At 51.2% G+C, this 19,641-nt stretch overlaps 1 protein-coding gene across 2 annotated transcripts; it reads right to left on the minus strand.

Annotated features, from left to right (window-relative positions):
- Positions 1 to 753: 753 nt before the first annotated feature.
- Itih4 (inter-alpha-trypsin inhibitor heavy chain 4) lies at positions 754 to 16,728 on the minus strand. 2 transcript variants are annotated; one of them, XM_071609219.1, is made up of 24 exons: positions 16,624 to 16,728; positions 15,522 to 15,682; positions 13,539 to 13,643; positions 13,248 to 13,410; positions 13,037 to 13,147; positions 12,410 to 12,538; positions 11,669 to 11,785; positions 11,249 to 11,417; positions 11,046 to 11,171; positions 10,681 to 10,862; positions 10,408 to 10,593; positions 9,261 to 9,400; positions 8,869 to 9,023; positions 8,473 to 8,499; positions 8,278 to 8,328; positions 8,132 to 8,176; positions 7,768 to 7,899; positions 5,959 to 6,024; positions 5,717 to 5,746; positions 5,514 to 5,630; positions 4,253 to 4,427; positions 1,624 to 1,778; positions 1,392 to 1,488; positions 754 to 929 (listed from the first exon to the last, which is right to left on the minus strand). In XM_071609219.1, the coding sequence occupies exons 1-24, from the start codon at positions 16,711 to 16,713 to the stop codon at positions 860 to 862; spliced, it is 2,799 nt and encodes a 932-aa protein (XP_071465320.1). In that variant the 5' UTR covers positions 16,714 to 16,728; the 3' UTR covers positions 754 to 859. The 2 variants fall into 2 exon arrangements, with proteins under 2 accessions (XP_071465320.1, XP_071465322.1); XM_071609221.1 differs by lacking the exon at positions 8,132 to 8,176.
- Positions 16,729 to 19,641: the final 2,913 nt, after the last annotated feature.

A 19,641-nucleotide genomic window follows, 5' to 3' on the forward strand; every position in this document is an offset into this window, starting at 1 on the left:
TAACGTAAACAGGAATAGATTCCCTCAATGGCACAGGATTTAGAGTTGAAGACCCAGACTACCCTATACGGAGAGAGGCTGCTGGGCCTTGGCTCTATCTCCCTTATCTTCCAGTGCTAGCTTCTTTACCAGGTAGGGAGCAAATAGGCCTGTTCCTGAGCCCAGGAGTGAAAATTGACTAGTGTAAAGCAAATTCCATTCAAAGAGCCCCTAAACTCACTGGGAGAGTTTGGGAGTTAGCCTAGGAAGAACAGGTTAACCCAGTTCATGCTTTTTTTGTTAATCAAAACTTGTTTCCACTCTTCCTGGAGAACATTCTTCAGCTGTGGATCCCTTGCTGAGCACTGGACCAGCATTAAAAAAAAAAAAATATATATATATATATATATATATACACACACACACACACACACACACACACACATATTGTTGATACACCTTTATTTTATTCATTTATTTATATGCGGTACTGAGGATCAAACCCAGTGCCTCACCCATGCTAGGCAAGTGCTCTACCGCTGAACCACAACCCCAACCCCCCCTGGACCAGCATTTTTAATGGGTGGCTTAGTCTTAATTTTCTTATTTTCAAAACAAGGTAATAGGGCTAAAAGCTTTCCATGGGCCTCAGTGGCCACAGGCCCTTCAGGGCCCAAAGTAGAAGATTCTAACGCTGTCGAGGCTAACTGTCCAGGATGGGAGATCGAGGACCTGGGATTTGTCCACTTGGAATGAGAGACACCATTCTCTGAGTTCATGCCACCTTTCTTTATTTGAAACCAGTTGGAATCCCCCTCTGCATTGTGATCTAGTCCCCATAGGTGGCCCTGCAGCAGGGTACAGGATTCTTCCGTCAGAACTACAGCTCCACAGACCAGCAAGAAATCTCTTTTCCTGGGGGCCCCTCTTGGTAATCCAACTTGAGCTCTCTGGAATGGGTAGATGACAAACAGATGGACAGATGATCAGTAAACCTCAGGTGTGGTTAGAAACAGAGGGGGACAGTTGGGGATAGGAGCATGGAAGGTGTGCAATTCCAGAGTCCCTTTAGCAGTCTCTTGAGCACAAGTCAAGACCCAGTCACCCAAAATGTTACCCATGAGACCCAGTGTGTGTGGTCTCCAGGGTCTAGGGCTCTGAGAGTTGGAGGTGAGGGCATGGAGAGTCCTACTACCCTCAACCAATCTTCAGGCTGGTGAACTTTCTGTGGGTCTGACCTGACCATCCTTTGTGGGGTCAGCTGATCCAGACTCACCTACATTATCAACCTTTCAACTGTTTCTAGTTCCTAAATGAGGACAGAAGGAGTGGGGTTCTGCATAGCCCAACTCTCAGCTTCCTGGTCCCCCCCAACCCTGGTCAGGCTGAGTGGCCTGCTTGTGCTGAGTTACCTGGTGGCAGAATAGTCCTTTCCCTGAACCTTCAGTAACCGTTTGTTGTCGTCTGCCCCTTCTGGTGTCTCCCACAACACATCCTGGTAAAATTGGCCTGAAACGTAAAGGGCGGGTCAGTGAGGGATAATGACAGAGAGCCTGGGAAACACATGGCGGTGAGGACCACTGCCTGTTTGGGGGCAGAGGTGGTTTCTGAGGATGTCCTAAGACCAGGCTGTGGGTAGAGTACCTAGGGTCCCATTGACGTGGCTGGAGAAATGGTCAGTGTCCCGCAGAAGGAGCAGGAGACCCTTCCTAGGGTCATCCAAGGACAAGAGGCTGATGGTGACTTTGTCTGGACCACTGAGCATCAGAAGCCCTGTCTTGTTCATGGTCATCTTTAAGCTGTGGAGAAATCCAGAGTCCTGAGCAGGAAGAAGAAATACTTGCATGCAGCCTTAGCAAGCGGTAGGGAGTAGGCTGGAGCCCACTAGGAAATCAGTGTCGTGGTGGAGGTAGGAGTCTCTTAAATCTTTTGGGGTTCAGTTTCCTCATTAATAAAATATGATCAAATTTAGCTCAATGATATCCAGTTTCCTCGGCATTATTTATAAAATAATGAGTGCCTTCCTTTTGGATTGCTTAAATTTGTTTTTTCATGAATTTGTTTTATATGATTTAGGGGATTTCTCTCTCTCTCTCTCTCTCTCTCTCTCTCTCTCTCTCTCCCTCTCTCTCTTCTCTCTCTCTCTCTCTCTCTCTCTCTCTCTCTCCTCTCTCTCTCTCTTGTGGTACTGAGGATCAAACCAGGGTCATGTACATGTTAGGCAGGTGATCTACCTGTGAGCCACGACCCCAGATTCCAGTGGTTTTCTCTGATATACCTACTCTGTCCCCTCTGTTTATGGTTGGTACCTCTTTCTTTTGAAAATGAGTGCTTAATCATAATTGTGGTTTTTTTGTTTGTTTTTGTTTTAGTACCAGGGATTGAACTCAGTAGCACTTCCACTGAGCCACATCCCCAGCCCTTTTTTATATTGTATTTAGAGACAGAGTCTTGCTGAGTTGCTTAGGTCCTTACTAAGTTGCTGAGGCTGGCTTTGAACCTACAATTCCTCTGCCTCAGCCTCCTGAGCTGCTGGGATTATAGGCCTAAACTACCATACCAGTGTTATTGTGGGTTTTAACATCTAGAGGGTAAGTCTTTCCTCATTCTATCTCCTATTTTGCAGGGCGGGGGTGGGGTGGGGTGGGGGCAGCACTGGGGATTGAATCCAGGGCCTCACGTATACTGGGCTAGTACTCTACCACTGAGAGAACTTCTTTCATTTTATTTGAGACAGGGTCTCTTGTAAGTTGCCCAGGATGGCCTCAAACTCACGCTCCTCCGGCCTCAATCTTACCAGTAGCTAGAAAGCATGCATCACTTATCTTTCTTTTTACTTAAAATAATCTTTGCCATTTCTTGTCCTTTTGATTTCTTTATGAATGTTAGCTTCCCTGAAGCTTGTGGAATAAGATCCTGCTGTCACTCAGAGGTTAATTTAAATGGAAGTGCCCTAAATGCATACTGCCCTGTGGATTTGATTCAATCTAAAAGGTGTCTATTTTTTCTTCATGTGTATCTTCTGTAGCTCATGAAAGCATTTGGATTTTTGATCACTAGAATGAACAGGAATTCTTCATTTGGCTTTTTAGTGTGCATTTCCAAGACACAGAAATGCTCTCAATGTTTGTGTGGCCATCAGATAACAAGAAACTTTAAGGTCTTCTATGAAATCAGGAAGAATTTTGGAAAACCTCTTAGGTTTGTTGAGTGTGAGCTCATTGACAAGTGGAAACAAGGCCCTGCCAAAGGAATTGGAGAGGCAGCAGAGGCAACAATGGATAGGGTTTTCTTTTCTTTTCTTTCTTTCTTTTGCGGGGGTGGTTACTGGGGATTGAACCCAGGAGGGCTTAGCCACTGAGACACATCCCCAGCCCTTTTTAATATTTTATTTAGAGACAGGGTTTCATTGAGTTGCTTAGGGCCTCTCTAAACAGCCTCTCTGAGGCTGGCTTTGAATGTGAGATCCTCCTGCTTCAGCCTCCCAAGCCACCGAGGCAGGAGGGATTACAGGCGTGCGGTGCCTGGCTAATGGACAGGGTTTTCTATACTTGGGAAAAGATGGGTTGTGGCAAAAGCCTGGGTCTCAGAGGACACAGCTCACAGAGAAGCAGGATCCTTGGCCTCTCTCCAAGGTCCCTCATGACTTCTAGAGCTGGAGGACTATCCTGGCCCATGATAGGGCAATCATGCCTCCCAGAAGAAGTCCCATTTGCCTCCATTAGCTCCCAGCTGCCCAGTATGTGACCCTGGATGGACAGTGCCTCCTATACCTCAGGATTTGCTATCACGACCTTAACAGATAGGGGATTGCCACCCTTCACTGGGATGGGGGACACTGTCCCATCTGATGGCGCATGTTCCCCAAGTACATCCTCTCATTGGGTTCCTCCATCCCCTGACTCAGGGCTAGGATGATCGTCTCTAGGTATTAGTGAGGAAACTGAGGCTCAGAGGAGCTAAATGGCCTATGCAGGGTCACACAGGATTAGCTGCAGAGCCAGCTCCAAATTACACTGCTTCCTGCATGGGATAGTGGCCTGGGTTAGATGTGAGGGGAATCAGGTCCCCAGGACAATTCTTTGGTTCTTTCAGGGACACAGGGATTTGGAGCAGAGCTCTCTGTATCTCTTCTATGAACGCAGCCCACTGCAGAAGACTCATATCCAGCTCCTCCATTCCCAGGTCTGTGGCCTCAGGCCACTGGGAAGCACCATCATGAGCCAACAGGGTCTGAGAGGTCATTTGCTGAAGACCCCAGCCTGAAACTTACCCAGGCAACACTGAGTATAGCGTCTCCTTCCACTTGTAAGCAGAGTTTCTTCGGTTCCGTGTCACTACCACGTGTTCAGGGGATGCATGAACACGCACCTGGGGGTTCTTGAAGGTCACCTCAATCCAGTGGAAACAAGGCTTCTCTGTATTATACTGGCCAGTCACCTGAATCCCTAAGAAAACCAGATCGGAGAGGTAAAAGCCAAGGCTTGAGCATTGGCCAGAACAGAAGATTCTTCCTTGACAACATCCTTGCCAGAAATTGTCCTTCACCAACAGTTTTCTTCAGGAGGGCCACACCTGCTCCTCAGCATCCACACATACTGTGAGCCTGCTTTCTACCATATTTTTACTCACACTTTAGTCTCACATCATTTCAGAATGGCCCCCAAGTCTTTGGTGACAGCCACCCTCAGTAAGACTTTTCTTTTGGGGTACTGGGGATTGAACCTGGGGTGCTTAACCACTGAGCCATATCCTCAGCCCTTTTTTATATTTTATTTAGAGACAGGGTCTCTCTGAGTTGCTTAGGGCCTCACTAAGTTGCCGAGGCTGACTTTGAACTCACGATCCTCCTGCCTCAGCCTCCTGAGACCTGGATTTAAGGCATGTGTCACCACGCCTGACTTCAGTAAGACTTCTGAGAAGGCCTCTTATCTCAAGCCTCTAAACTTTCATCAGACTTCTGGAGTGTGCCTGTCCCTGAGATAGCTGCATGTCAAGGATAAGATGGAAAACTGGGATCCCTGCCCGCACGGAACACAAGACACCTGGGCCTGGGTGAGGAAGCAGGAAACCATGTGGTCCCAGGAGGAACACAGGAGCTGTGGCTGTCTGTGAGCATCCCCGAGCAGTGTGTGTTCCATGCCTGCCCTGTGACTTCGGCTCGAGCAGGGAGGCCCTTCCAGGGTAGGGGTGGACCTGCCTCCTCCCCCCACTGCCCTCTTCCACACCACCAGGGTCCCATAGAGAGAAGCTGCTCTGTGCTCTGCAGACACTGGTTCCTACAACTGGAGCATCACTCCTGGGTGACCCTGTATAGTTCCTTGACACTCTGGCAGCTCTGGCTTCCTCCTCTGAGTTCTGAGCACTGACCACAGTCTGTCCAGGTCATCCAGACCTGCAGAGGGTATCCAGTGCAAGGCCTTTGGTGGCTGTGGGAGCAGGAGCCCGTATCAGGGCACAGGGCATGTGTAAATGCTGTGTGCATCTCCTTGGGCAGGTGGTGAGTGGGCATGAGTAGTGTCCGGGTCTCTCACCTTGGTCAGGGTCTGAGAGCAGGTTCATGGGCTCCTGGGAGTGCTTGATGTTCACACAGAGCCTGTCCATGCTGGGCCCAGGCAGCGTCAGGAGGACAGGAGGAGCCTGGATGGGAGCTGGGACAACCAGAGCTAGTTCCTGAGGCAGGGAGAGAAGTGGGAGGGCCAAGATGGGAGAGGTACTGGGAGAGCTGGCAACTTACCTGAGGGTGGAGCTATCGTCACAACTGGTCCTAAAAGAAAAAGAAGGGAAAGATGTGGGTTCAGGCAGCCCATTCCTAGGAAGTGGGAGTGTCACAGGATAGAATAGAGGACAAGTGTGGCTGGGGCTCCCTCTCCACTTCAACATAGAGAAACCCCATTTCAGGTTCATGGAGACCCCCCAGAACTCTCCCTTCCCATGGTCTTCCAGTTAGGACAAAAAGGGGCCCTGGCCTGGAGATACCTTTGTTTTGAATTTCCATGCCATGCAACAAAGATTTACGGGGATCCGAGGGGAGCAATGGTGGCGCTGAAGTGGTCATCAGTGTGTGGACATTGAGGAACAGAAAGGAGCAGAAGTCAGGGCTGGGAGCAGTCTCCAGGCCCATGGGTATGCCTGCCAATAGCCACCCACCAAACTCCAGTGAACTCTGCCCACTTAAACCCGGCCTAGCAGGGCATAGGGTTAGGGAGATGCTGAGGAAGTCCAGCCTGGTTAGTGGCTACTTTTGAGTCCACATTTTGGCATCAGAAACAGCATAAGACTCAATCAATAAATGGGCCAAGGAACTGAACAGACACTTCTCAGAAGGTGATTTACAATCAATCAATAAATATATGAAAAAAAATGTTCAACACTTCTAGCAATTAGAGAAATGCAAAACAAAACTACTGTAAGATTTCATCTCAAGTCAGAATGGTGGCTATGAAGAATACAAACAACTATAAGTGTTGGTGAGGATGTGGGGGAAAAGGCCCACTCATACATTGCTGGTGGGACTTCAAAATGGTGCAGCCAATATGGAAAGCAGTATAGAGATTCCTTGGAAAACTGGGAATGGAACCAGCTTTTGACCCAGCTATCCCACTCCTTGGTCTATACCTAAAGGACTTAAAAACAGCATACTACAGGGACACAGCCACATCAGTGTTTATTGCAGCATAATTCACAATAACTAAATTGTGGAACCAATCTAGATGCCCTTCAGTAGATGAATGGATAAACACAACATGGTATATATGCACAATGGAATATTATTCAGCAATAAAAGGAAACAAAATCATGGCATTTGCAGGTAAATCAATGGACTTGGAGAATATAATGCTAAGTGAAGTTAACCAATCCCAAAAAACAAAATGCGAAATGTTTTCTCTAAGAAAGCTGATTAATAGTGGGGTTGGGAGGGGGAGCATGGGAGGATTAGGTGAACTCTAGATAGGGCAAAGGGGTGGGAGGGGAAGTGAGGGGGGATGGGGATAGGAAAGACAGTGGAATGAGATGGATATCATTACCCTAAGTACATGTATGAAGACACAAATGGTGTGAATATACTTTGTATACAACCAGAGATGAAAAACTGTGCTCTATATGTGTAATATGAACTGTTACATGCATTATGCATTATGCTGTCATGTATAACAGATGTGAATTAAAAAAAATAACAGAAAGGAACAACATAAGGGTCCCCTGTTGGCTTTGGGAATGGAGGAAGCTTTGCCTTCCTAGAGGGTTCCATCATGAGTAGGAATTCTATCTAGTGAGAAAAAATGACATAGAAAATTCTGTTTCAGGGACAAGATGCCTGATGTCCCTAGCTGGTGGGGGGAAGAGGTGCTTCAGGAGGGAGAGTATTGGTAACTGTGCTCCAAAGAGCCTCACTATGAGCCCTCTTGGACAGTCTATGGCCCTTTTGGGGCGCTGGATCCTCTTTGAAAGGAGCATGAGAGGCTAGTCTGTCCAGGATTGTGACCTGACAAACTAGGGACAGTGGAGAGAGACAGGACAGCATACACTGGAGGAAATGAAATGCTAAGGGCAAGGCACAGGGGTGGCTTGTCAATAGCTGGGCAGGCAAGGGCAGCCCCTCAGGAGAGGCCATGCTCCCAACACGGGTCCACCTCTGATCCTCCCTCTGGGAGATCCTAGATTGACCCAGCCACCACTTACATGCCCTGTGGCAGTTCCCCTATGTGGCTTATCTGTGCTTTCTCTCTCCCCACTATGACCATCTTAGGGAAACCGAGGTTCTCCAAGGCTCAGAAAGTGGCTTACAGAATACCAAGTCCTCCATGTTCTGTAAATGGGAGAAATGAAAAGGATCCCCAGGTGGTCCTCTTTGTACTAATCTCTCAGTGGAGTCAGCAACTCTAGCGCCGAACCTTTGTGGGGAGTTGGAAACTATTCCTTTGGGGAAAAAAAATGACATGTGTAGTCTACCCTCAGTATCATGGGTTCCCCCAGCTAGGGCTCAGGGACTCCATGCCAGCAGTGGGCTGTGGAGAGGGCAGGTGGGCTCCCCTCACTCTATATCTGACCACTCTGGGGAGATTCTCCTGGGGCTGGGGGACAATCAATGCTGGAATTCTTTCCCGAGAAGGTCATACCTCCCGAAGGCAGTGCCCTCCCACCAAACTACCTTGCTTACTGAATCCTCTTCTTCTGGGATATCCAGAGCCGTATCCTATTCAGACACACCTGAGCTTGAGCCAGGCAAAGCAACCTCCCTCCACGGCCAGAGGCAGAGCCCAGTCCATGCCCTCCCCAACCCCTCCGCTTAGCTACCTGTCGTTCTGGACCCTTGGAGTCCTATGCCGTATCTGGAAAGATTGTAGCCTGGAAGTCAGTGATACCTGGATTTACTCCTTGGATCCACTTCCTGGGACCCCAGCTGAATGCGCTTGGGCAGACACCACCACCCCTGGCAGCAGGACACAGTGGATTTTACTCAGGCCAGCCTTTGGGCCTACTAGCCCTTACCTGTATTGATATTCCTGTGTCTGTTATCTGGATAAAATACACATACAGAAAGGGAAAGACAGAGAGAGAGAGAGAGAGAGAGAGAGAGAGAGAGAGAGAGAGAGAGAGAGAGAGAGAAAAGAGGAGGACACTATCAGGGAGGTTTTGATCAATTTGAAGAGACTATGTTTCAACTTGCTTCCTAACCCCAGAACTACATAGGGGAAATGAATCTAGGAGCCAAGGAGACCTGGCCAAAGTTTCCTCTTCAGTGAAACGGGATGAGTCTCTCTGGGCTCCTAGGAGTCTGTGGATGACAGGGGTGGCATCTTGGCTGGGACATAGGGGAGGGGTGGGAGAGGATACCCAGTAGATGCTCTGCTGCCCAGGAGGCTGGGACACAGGTCCCACACTCACCATCTTCCACAGCCTTCTCAGCAACTTGAGACTGTTCTTGGCCTTCGGGTTTGGTGACCACCATAGAGGTGAGAGGAGTGACAAAGTTGTATTCAAGTGACAAATTCAGAGCTCGGTCCTTGAGGACCTGTGATTCGGCTTCTGATGCTGAAACCCTGTAGTTTGAGGATGTCAGAGTTCAGGAGGTCTCTCCATGCCTGGACTGATTCCTTCGCCCATTGGTACCTTTTGGGGGGTTCCCCTTGGGAGAGTGTAGAGCTCAGACAAAATACCCCTCCCCACATCTAGGAGATGCCCCGTGTCAGCTGTGCCTGCCTCAGGAGCAAAAGGTTTAGGGAGTGCTGATGCTGTGTGGTCTGCCTCAGTGGCCGGCAATGGTCAGGGCCACTCACATCTGCTCCAGCTGTTGCTGGATAGTCAGGTATGCCCAGAGTCTCTCCATGAAGTTGTGGAAGATGTACTTGGGGCTCTGAAACTCCTCCTCCTGCTTGGCCACACTGGACTTAGTTTGGAAGGTGACATTCTGCTTGTGCTAGAAAGAGAGGCCCAGCCAGGTCAAAAGCAATGAGGGCCCAAAGTCTGCACCTGCCCTGTACTTCAGTGCTCTTCTGTGAGAGACCTGACTGGAGCTGGGGCAGGTCCAGTTCACTGACCACAGGGGCCTCATTTCCTCTGGAGGGAGAGTAGGGAGGGGGTTTAGCAGTGTTAGAGTCTCTGTCACAGAGACTCCAAGGGTGAGAAGAAGGCCCCCTGTCCCAGCACAGCAAAGCAGATGATAAGCCAGGACCTAGGCCAGCTGACCTCTTGGGGGAAAGGATAATAAGGATTAGAACTAAACCTCAGCCCCGTGTAGACACAGCAGCAGGAAGAATTTGCAAATGCATGAGAAACAGAAAGGGTCACCAAATGGGCACTGTAATCCCAGCAGCTCAGGAGGCTGAGGCAGGAGGATCATGAGATCAAAACCAGCCTCAGCATCTTAGCAAGGCCCTAAGCAACTCAGCAAGACCCTGTCTCTAAATAAAGTACAAAAAAGGACTGGGAATGGGGCTCAGTGGTTAAATTACCCCTGGGTTCAATCCCCAGTACCAAAAAAAAAATAAGTGTTCCCAAACACAACCCACCCTCACCCCAAAGATGAGAAAAAAGAACAGAAAGGCTCAGTCTGTTCATCTGTGGCTCTCCCTTGTCCAACTGTACCCTCAGACTGTTGGCATGAGGACTAGAGGGGATGGCAATTAGGAAGGAATCCCTGCTGTCACCTTGTACTCTCAAGAATGGTGAGGGGGTGGAGCACAGAGTGCTGAGTGCCCACATGTGCCAGGAACAGCATCGGTTCTCTCATGAGATTCTATGTGGTCTAATTGAGCCTCCACCATGAACTCATGCAGCAGGGGTTGGTATCATGCCTAGGAGGCCGAGGGGAAACCTGGGGCCCAGGAAACATGGAGACTCATTCAAGGCCAATCAGCTGGAGCTCAGCAGGGCTGGGATTTGGGGCAGAAAGGTGGAGGCTGCCCCAGCTGCCCCTGTCCTCACCATCTTCCCCTTGACTATGGCTGACAGCACATCAGGGCTCTTGTCTCGGAGTTTGCCAGCCACCACCATCTCTGAGCCCTTGAAGAGGAGTCGGAAGTTGTCCTGCGTGACCTCTTCCACAGCATTGCTTGGGTACTGGAAGGCCACTGTTGTCAGCAGGGGGTTGGCCACCTCCTGGTAGAAGTCCTACGGGATGGGGGTGGGGAGGGGTGTCACAAAGGCCTAGGCTGGGTCTGCCTGGCTCTCTGCAGCCCACCTGGGGCACACTGGCACCTGTAGCTGCAGGGCAGAATCTGAGTCCTCATAGATGCGCCGAGCCAGGCCGCCGTTGTCCAGAGCCATCTTCTCCAGGAAGGCGTAACTGACGTCAAAGCCGAAGCCCAGGCAGAAGAGGCTGTACTGGCCATCTATGGCTTCCTGAACATTCTTTTGGATCTTTCTGGGATTGGTCTCCCCTGGACCCATGGGTTTGGGAAAACAATGAGAAAAGAGCAATTTGCTCAATGAATATTTCTGGAACCTCAGATCTAGAGGCTCCTGGGTGAGCCCCCTTCCTGCACTTGATTACACAGCAAGCCGGGAACAGCCCCAGCTATTTTCCCTGGGCAGGTTCCCAGAATGGCCAGCAGTGCCCTCACCCACGGTGGGGTCGCCATCAGTGAGCAGGATGATGAGGGAGACGCTCCCTTCGGACAACAGCTCCGCCTGGTTGTCACTCTTTAGCCGCCTCACGGCCGTCAGCATCGCCTCATTGATGTTGGTCCCTGAAGGGCACACACTCAAGGTGACTCCCAGCCGGGCACCCCTGAGCTCCCGGCTGCAGGGCTGCGGAGGCTCTCACCTCCCAATGCATAGATGCCTGCAGCGTATCTCTTGGCCTCGTCCACATTCTCAGTGGAGGCTGGCACCAGCTGTGGCTTCCACTGGGTCACTTCACTGCTGAAGGTGATGAGGTTGAACTGGTCTTTGGGGCCAAGGTCACTTAGGATCTTGATGAGGGCTTCCCTGGTCTGGTCAGGGGAAGAGGAGATGAGGTGGGGGGCTCGGAGGGAATTCCTGAGGGCCCTTGGGCTGGCCTCCAGGACTGGTTCTGGGATGGGGACACAGTGTAGGGTCTGCAAGGAGAGGCGGCCCCATGCCAGGGCCACCCTTGGCCCCTGGAAGCTCCCTACCCAGGGTGATGGAGCAGGTAGGGTCTGCCTGTTGGACCAGGGTGAGTGGCATGAGGGGCTTGGGAGTTTCTGGAGCCCATAGGACTGACCTGTTGGATTTTCCGGCCACTCATGGAGCCACTCTTGTCAATGACAAAGACTACATTCTTGGGCATTGTGGGCAGACCCTCGGGGGCAAAGTAGTGCACGAAGTAGCCATTCTCAATCTGTGGCCAGAGGGAGATGCACCCAGTTGATCAGAGCTGCAGTCCTGCCCTACCTACCCCTCTCAAGTCTCTTTATCTCAAACCCTTGGGGTTTGTTCTCCTTGTTCCACACCTCCATCTCCATCCCACCACTAGCCTCCCCCAAATCCTTGCCATCTTTCAAGGCTCCGCCCCTTTTTTTGCAGAAGCCTTCCCTGCTTGTGCACAGCCCACTACAACTGCCCCAACTTTGCTTCCTATTTGTTTTGGTATTTGAGGCAGCTTACGGTATGCTAAAGGTTAAGATATAATAAACCTGACATCCATGAAAAGAGAAAAGGTTTCACAAATAAGGAGGAAAGGGGAAGCATAATGATGCTAGAAGTTTGTTTGAGCCTCCTGGCAGCAAAGGCCAAGAGGGAAACCACATAAAGCAGCTCTTCACAGAGACAAACACTTTCTGTCTCTGAAAGGGAATAGTTTGAGGGACAACACAACTAAACTGCCTATTTTCTGTCTGCACCAACCCCTTGTGCATACAAATAAATAAGGGTCATTATTCTCCTCTTCTAGAATGATCTAGCTTTGGCCTTTAAGGGTGGATGGACTTCCAGGTTGCCACGTTCTTGCCTGGAGTCCACTTACCTGAATGGAGCCTCCAGAGAGGGTTCGGTTCACATCATAGCGGACAATGAAGTTGCCGTCCAGGACAGTGTCCTGCTGACCTGGAGACTTTTGCTGCTGGGACAGTGTTGGCTTGAACAGGATGTGAGCCTGGAGGAACAAATGGCTGAAATTGGGACTGGTGGCAAGGCCATGCCAACAATACCCTCCACCTCTGTATGCTTATAGGAAAGTCAGAATTCTAGGATGCAGTCTGGGGTCAATACTCCAGGGGCCTTTCTTTCAGGCTGGGTGGCCTGAGGGAATGCCCTGTTTTTGGAGCGAGGTAAGCAGAGGCTAGGCTCAGGATGCATGTGATCCAGCTACCAATTCCTCTCTGCTTGGTTTCAGGGTTCTCCCACCACAGTCTACACCACAGACTCCAAGTCCATGTCCCAAAAATCTTGGGGCTCCAACAAGTGTCCATTCTTCTCCAGGTCTTGCCCTCCTCCTCTGTCTGTCCAGCAGTAGCATAGACACAGATCTCAGAGAACCTTCCAGCTCAGAGAATCTGCCCAACTGTCCTGCACTCTGAGGCTCCAGCTCACAGGGCTGGACTGAAGGCAGGCCCCTGGATCCCCTCTCCCCGCTGGCCCACGACAGGCCCACCTTGGTCTTGTTCTGGGAGACAGTGAGGGCATCTGCTAGTTCGTTGGTCATGAAGGAGCTTTCTGTCTCTAGGAAGCTGATGCCCTGAGGCTCAAAGATGTGAATGTCCATCTGGAAGGGAAGATATGGGTCACTAGGTTAGCTGGGAGCCTAACAGGAGGCCAAGGGCAGGGCCATCCAGAAGCCTCCCAGGAAGAGGCCGCACAGGTACCTGCAGGTGCTTCACCACCTGCTGGGGTCGCACTTTCAGCAGCAGCTCATACACCCCCAGATGCCGCTTGAGCAGCTCCTCATACACCAGCTCGAAGGTAACCTTAGCAGCGGGAGCCACACTGACCGACACCTGGAACTGCTCCATCTTTCTCCCGATGGCCCTGGGGGAGGGGGCCATCAGGTCTGCACCTACAGGCCATTGGGGGAAGGCTGCTGGAAGTGGGAGCAAGGCTAAGGGTCTCTGCCCGTGGCCCCCTCCCTATTACAGCTGCCCGCCCCCCGGGCTCACTTGATGAGGCCGGCGCTCTCTCCTCTGGCCACAGCCTCACTGTACTGCTTCTGGGCTGTGGCCTTCTCCTTGATGTTCCCTGGGTAAGTCACACCATCGATGATCCTGGGGGCAGGGGACAGGAGCTGTCAAGAGGCTGGTGGGGCCTCTTAACACTGTGGCTCTTGCCTTTGCCTGAGCCTCCTGCCATTTATTTATTTATTTTGGGGGGCGGTGGTTACTGGGGATTGAACTCAGGAACACTCAACCAATGAGCCACACCCCAGCCCTATTTTGTATTTTATTTAGAGACCAAGACCTTGCTAAGCTGTCTAGGGTCTCGCTAAGTTGCTGAGGCTGGTTTTGAACTTGCAACGCTCCTGTCTCAGCCTCCTGAGCCGCTGGGATTAAAGCGTGTGCCATCGTGCCCAGCTTCTCTTACCATTTATTATGCACCTACTGCATACAAGACCTTGTACAGGATGCTGGGTGAGGACTCCACCCACCCCAGACCTGCCCAGAATTAGTAAATATGCATTTTATTGAAGGGACAGGGGAGGATAGAAAGGAGGCTGGATGTGGATCTCTCTTCACCCTTCCAGTCTGGTCCCATCTTCCAACCTGCCCCTTCCACCTCAAGGACTGTTCCAGAGGAACCAGTCAATTACCAGCAAGAGCTTTCTGAGCTGCACCTGTGCCTAGTTCTGTGTCTAACCGCACGGCCAAGATGGAGCAGGAGGGCGACATGGGCCCGTAGGCTCTGATACTTTCCCTGAAGCTGCACCCTCTTTCCTCCCACTCAGGGCAGGCCCTCTGGAGGGAGTCTGGCACCTCTGGAAGTAGGCTTTGAACCAGTGGTGAATGAGAGTCCTGGGTGTGTAGACGTGACCCTAGTGGCTATTTCTCTGGAAGGAAAATGATAACTCCAGAGGCTCCTTGTCCAGTGAGTAAGAAGATGTCAAGTAAATATTATGCCTGTTCCATCTGGGGGCAGTGGGAGAGGGTGGGAATGTGGGGGTTGCAAGGGAGAGGGCAGCTGGATGCATGGAGCGGGCATCCCCCTCCCACTTCCCCGCTTTTCTTGTTTTTAATGGAACTCTGGGCCAGGATGGGACTGGGGCATGAGGAACTTGGCTCCTCCTGACCAGGTCAGGGAGCAGGGAACGCTGCCCTGTACTTCCCTATCAAATACAGGCACAAAATCTGAGGCCAAAAAGAGGTGGTGCCAATCCTGGGCTCTCAGCAGATGGGATGATCTTGGCTCATTGGAGCCTGGCACAGCCTGCAGGGCTCCTGATGCAAGATCCAGGGTAGGAAAACTTGGGCTGGATGGGCAGGGAGAGGGAGGAGCCAACCAAAGAGGTCCCGCCCCCTCCCTCTCTGCTCCGCCCAGCTCTCCCTCTTTCTGGGAGGAGCCTCTCTCCTGTCCTCAACCACTGCTTTTCCCAGAGGCCAGGACGGAGAGAAGTTTTGCTGAGTTTAGCAAACATTGCAAAACTGTGTTGGGAAGGGTGGGGAGGAGAGCAGAGGACAAAGTGAGGATTGTCACCAACCCTCTGTAGGAAGCCCAGACCTCTTCTGAGGTAGAACAGCGGACAGTTTCCTGCAGTACCCCTCTTTAACTTTACTCTCCATGGTGGGCAGCCCAAGGGGTAAGGAAGATCTCTCTATTCTGGAATCTGCTTTTGGTGACTCCCTCCTGCCTGGTTCTGGCTCAGGATGCCCCAAGCTTGCATTCTTCAAAGGCAAAGACGCAAAAATGCCAGGGGTCCTCAGCCTGCTACCCAGGCAGCACTTGAAGAGGAGGACTAGATGGCAGGAGAGACAGATCACATCCAGGAACAGTGAGCTCCTTGACAAAGCCCCTGCCCCCTGTGAGGCCTGCAGGTGGATCATGCATATCCTGGAGTGGCTGGCTTCTGGAAGAGGATGTCCTGGGGCCCAGAGGAGATGGAGTAGCAGTGCTGGGTTGTGGGACAGGGAGGAGGGTAGGAAGGCACCTACATGGAGAAGTTGGTGATGAAGGCTTTCTTGGGCAGCTCCATCTCAAAGATGGCCTCCTGCGCTTCCTCAGCCCTGTTCACTACCCGGCTGGTGACGATCGTATGGGCAAATCGAGAAGAGACCTTGGAGTCCACGGTGAGGCTGTAGATTTGGATGCCATTCTGGATCAGCAAAGGGAAAGTAGGTCAGAGCGTTTCAGTGCCACTCATTTAGGCAACACTTTGAGAGTGAGCCTTGACCCTGGCTTCAGACCAACCTCTGCTTCTAGCCTAACCAACTTGCTGATCAGGCCTCAGGCCAAACTCAGGGAGATATTTCACATATGAACATGCATAGAGAATAAGAGACAGCTGCAAGCTTCATTCCTCACCCTATAGCACCATGGGCAGGGACCATGTCCATCTTGTTCTATGGAGGCCTACAGCACCCCAGAGGGAACAGCAAGCAGGTGGGGCAGCACCCCAAGAAACGACACATGTGCACACATGCAAAGCCTCACATTTCCCTGTGTGTACCATGCTCATGAACACACCAGTGCTGCTCAGCTGCATATGGCTACACATGTGTGTGTTTTAGCACAGAAGTGCCAAGTGGCTCATTGACAGCCTGTTAGCTTTGTGCCCTGCACACTACAGAACACTTTACAGCTATTAGGAGCTCAGTTTACACAACAATCATCTGAATAGAATCTGTTAATACCCTGTTTTACAGATGAGGAATCTGCAGAGGAAAGCAAAAAGAACTTCCCTGAGGGTCATTCAACCAGGGAAAGGAAGAGCTGGGCTGGTAAAGCTGCATCCCTACCTACCCAGCTCCACTAGGGGTCCCTAGGAGCAACTGGTTACACCATATTCCCTCATCTGTAAAAGGGAAATAATAGGATCATCCTTTCTATTAAGTGGGGGTGGGGATACCCACAAGGCCCTGGGGGTAGAGCTGGTGGATGGTCAGCACTGTTTCTTTGCACACACACACAGACCCACACTCTTACTTAGATGCTTGCATGCTCAGAGGTTCTCTCCCACTTTGCAGTCATGTCTTCTCTTTCCCCAGCTCATATGCATCCCTCCCGCACCCCCAGGCACCCATGAGGACCCCCTACCTTTTGGGCCGTGGCAGTCTGAAGGACAGCCAGCAGCAAGGGCAAGACTAGCACGATGCTGCCGATGTGGGCAGGGACTGGGACCTTCATTTTGGCTCCAGTGCCTGCCTGCCAGGCTGCTTCTGAACCTGAGAGCAGATGGGAAATAAATTAGTAACTGCTCATTGCTCCGCCCCTGCGGGGGCAGGTTCTGGGAAATTGGGATCTATAAGCCAAAACTCCCAGAGGCCTCAGATAAGCAGGCAAATGACCAATGTCCAGTGAACTTTGGCTGGGGGCAGAACATATCCTGAGGAAAGGCTCAGGGTGGAGTTGGGTATTGGTGCCCCTTCTTTTTTTTGGTGGGGGTGTTGGGGGACAATCCTCTACCACTGAGCTACATAGCTCTGGCCCTTTTTGTTTTATATTTTGACACAGGGTCTTGCTAAGTTACCCAGGCTGGCCTTGAACTTGCAATTCTGGATTATGGGACAGGGAGGAGGGTAGGAAGGCACCTGCATGGAGAAGTTGGTGATGAAGGTTTTCTTGGGCAGCTCCATCTCAAAGACTCCCCATTAGCTGGGATTACAAGTATTTGCTATCACCCGCAGCTTTTAAATTGGGTTTCTTTTTCTTTCTTTTAAAATTTTTATTTGTTTATTTTGAAGTACTGGGGATTGAACGCAGGGCCTTGTACATGCTAGCAAGTGCTCTACCACTGATGTATACCCCCCAGTCCCTGGGACCTCTTTTTTTTTTGGTTCTGAGGATTGAACCCAGGAGTGCATTTACCACTAAACTACACCCTTTTTATTTTTATTATTTTTATTTTGAGACAAGGTCTCATTAAGTTTCTCAGGGTTCTGCTGAGTTGCTGAGGCTGGCCTACAACTTGTGATCCTCCTGCCTCCACCTCCTGAGTTGCTGGGATTAGAGGTGTGTCCCACTGCCTGGGGCTGGCACCTCTTCTGAAAAGTCCAGAAGCTCCCTAGGTACCATGACCCCTCAAACCAGTCATCCCACCAAGTTTCATAGTGTTGGGGCACGTGACAGTGAAGAGGAGCGGACAGTTTCCATAACCTCCATCCTGGGAGAAAACGGGGAGCTGGCCATTTTAGGTGGATTTCTGGGTAATGGGGGCCTGGGAAGTGCGGCTGGGAAGTGGTGGCCCTGGAAGCCTGAAGAGGCCCATAGAAGTGTGTGAGAGGCCCAGGCAGAATGGGTACACCTTATTTTTGGAATGGGAGGTGCGGAGCCCATAAGCCCTTCTTCTTCCTGAGTCCCAGGCTGCTGTTTGGGCTCCATTAATCTAGCCAGGGTTCTACGATCAACCCCAGGTGGGCCCCAAAACAAGGCCTGAAATTCGACAGCACACACCAAGAGCCTAAGAGATGCACAACCCATGGCCCATGGTAGTCTACAAGAGCCAGCTGCATAGAGAGCTCCTGAAGCGGAGCACGAGCAGGGTGACAGGTGTCCTCAGGGGGCCTGAGAGGGCACAACACTGACGTTGCCAAGGCCGTTAGGCAGCTAGTCCCCAGGGGTGGGTTAGGTGGGGTTCTTAGTGTCTTTCATTTTTTTTTCAATCCACCTTTAATAAAGTCGAAGTGCTGCTTTTATAATAAATAGCAATAAAAATTGAACAAATATTAGGTGCTCTGAATGCAGCTGGTGTGTTCCCTGGTGGTTCTAGGGAGATCAGCTCCTGAGTCTGTGGACACACAGGGGTCAAAATGAATCATCAAAGTCCGGCCAGGTGCTCAGTCCTGGGTCAGAGAATGATACCAGTGACTCAGTGATACCAGCTGCTATGGGGCCCACACAGTGCCCTGGGGCAGTAAGAGGCTTTCAGAGGGCTGGGGCAGTGTCTCTGCCATCAGCCCTTCCTCAAAGCTGATGGCATCTGGCCCTGGAGAAAGCTTCGTAGACTTGGGAGTGAATTCTGTGGCAGCAAGGAAAACTTCCTTCTTTTTCAGCACAGCTATGGCCAGAGCGCACCTCTGTGCACATCCATACCGTTAACCCTTTTGGCTCTGCATAGGATTGGGGTTACACAGGGGGACATACCCCTTTGGTATATGGGAAAGAGCCTCCCCAAGGGGCCCAGTGAGCAAGCCCAGACTCTGTTCCCACAAGAGATCTGCTCTCCTGGGGCACAGGGCTTCGCACACACAGGCTGGAGCCCAAGCTATATAAGGAGGCCAAGCTGGTCTGGAACGTGGGAAAGGCTCTGAGCAGCCATCTCCCCCTGCTCAGGGGACAGGAGGGGCTTCTCAGTGGCATTAGCCTTGAGCCAGGCACTGTGATCCCAGGCCCTGCCAGTCCAGTCCCAGGAGGAACCTATCAATGATCCTGCCATCACAGCTAGACAGGCCTTGATGATCCTTGAATCTAATAGTTCCATGCACACTAGGGACACTCCAGCTGAGATCCTGGTGTTCCCATGCTCCAGGTAGCATGGGGGAGGAGTAGAAAAGAGGAGGCTCACCCTGTTGTTTGGAAGAGGAGGAAATAGCTTAGGAAACTACGTGACACTGGCCAGGGAGGAACTTTGGCCAGGGAGGAACTTTGGCCAGGCTCTCTCTTTGAGGAGACTTTGGATCATAAGGGAGCATGAAGAGGGTACAGGAGGAGTGGGCTTTGGAACCTATGCCCCACAGGCCTTGGGGTCCTTGGATGCATCTTAATGGATTCCATTGGGGAAGGGAAGAGCCCCAGGTCTCCAATGACTTCACTGTAAGTGGTGTTGCTATGACTTCCTTTATGTGAATAGCTCAGCCCCCCTGTTGTATACAAGGGGAAACAGGATCAGAAAAAGGGGAAGAGGCTGGTCTAAAGTCACACAGAAGGTGAGCACCATGTCTCTAAGTCCAGATTCTTTCTAGTATATCTCAGTGGCCCTAATGTCACCTGCTTCATCCCTTGGGGCCCACCTAAGAGCCCAGGAAGGGAACAGGACATATTCCCATGCCCTTTCCCATTCCTCACTCTCCTCTGCAGTTAGTAGCAGCAATGGCCAGTGATCAACCAACAACCTCC

Source organism: Marmota flaviventris, chromosome 1, assembly GCF_047511675.1.
Source record: "Marmota flaviventris isolate mMarFla1 chromosome 1, mMarFla1.hap1, whole genome shotgun sequence".
NCBI lineage: Eukaryota > Metazoa > Chordata > Mammalia > Rodentia > Sciuridae > Marmota > Marmota flaviventris.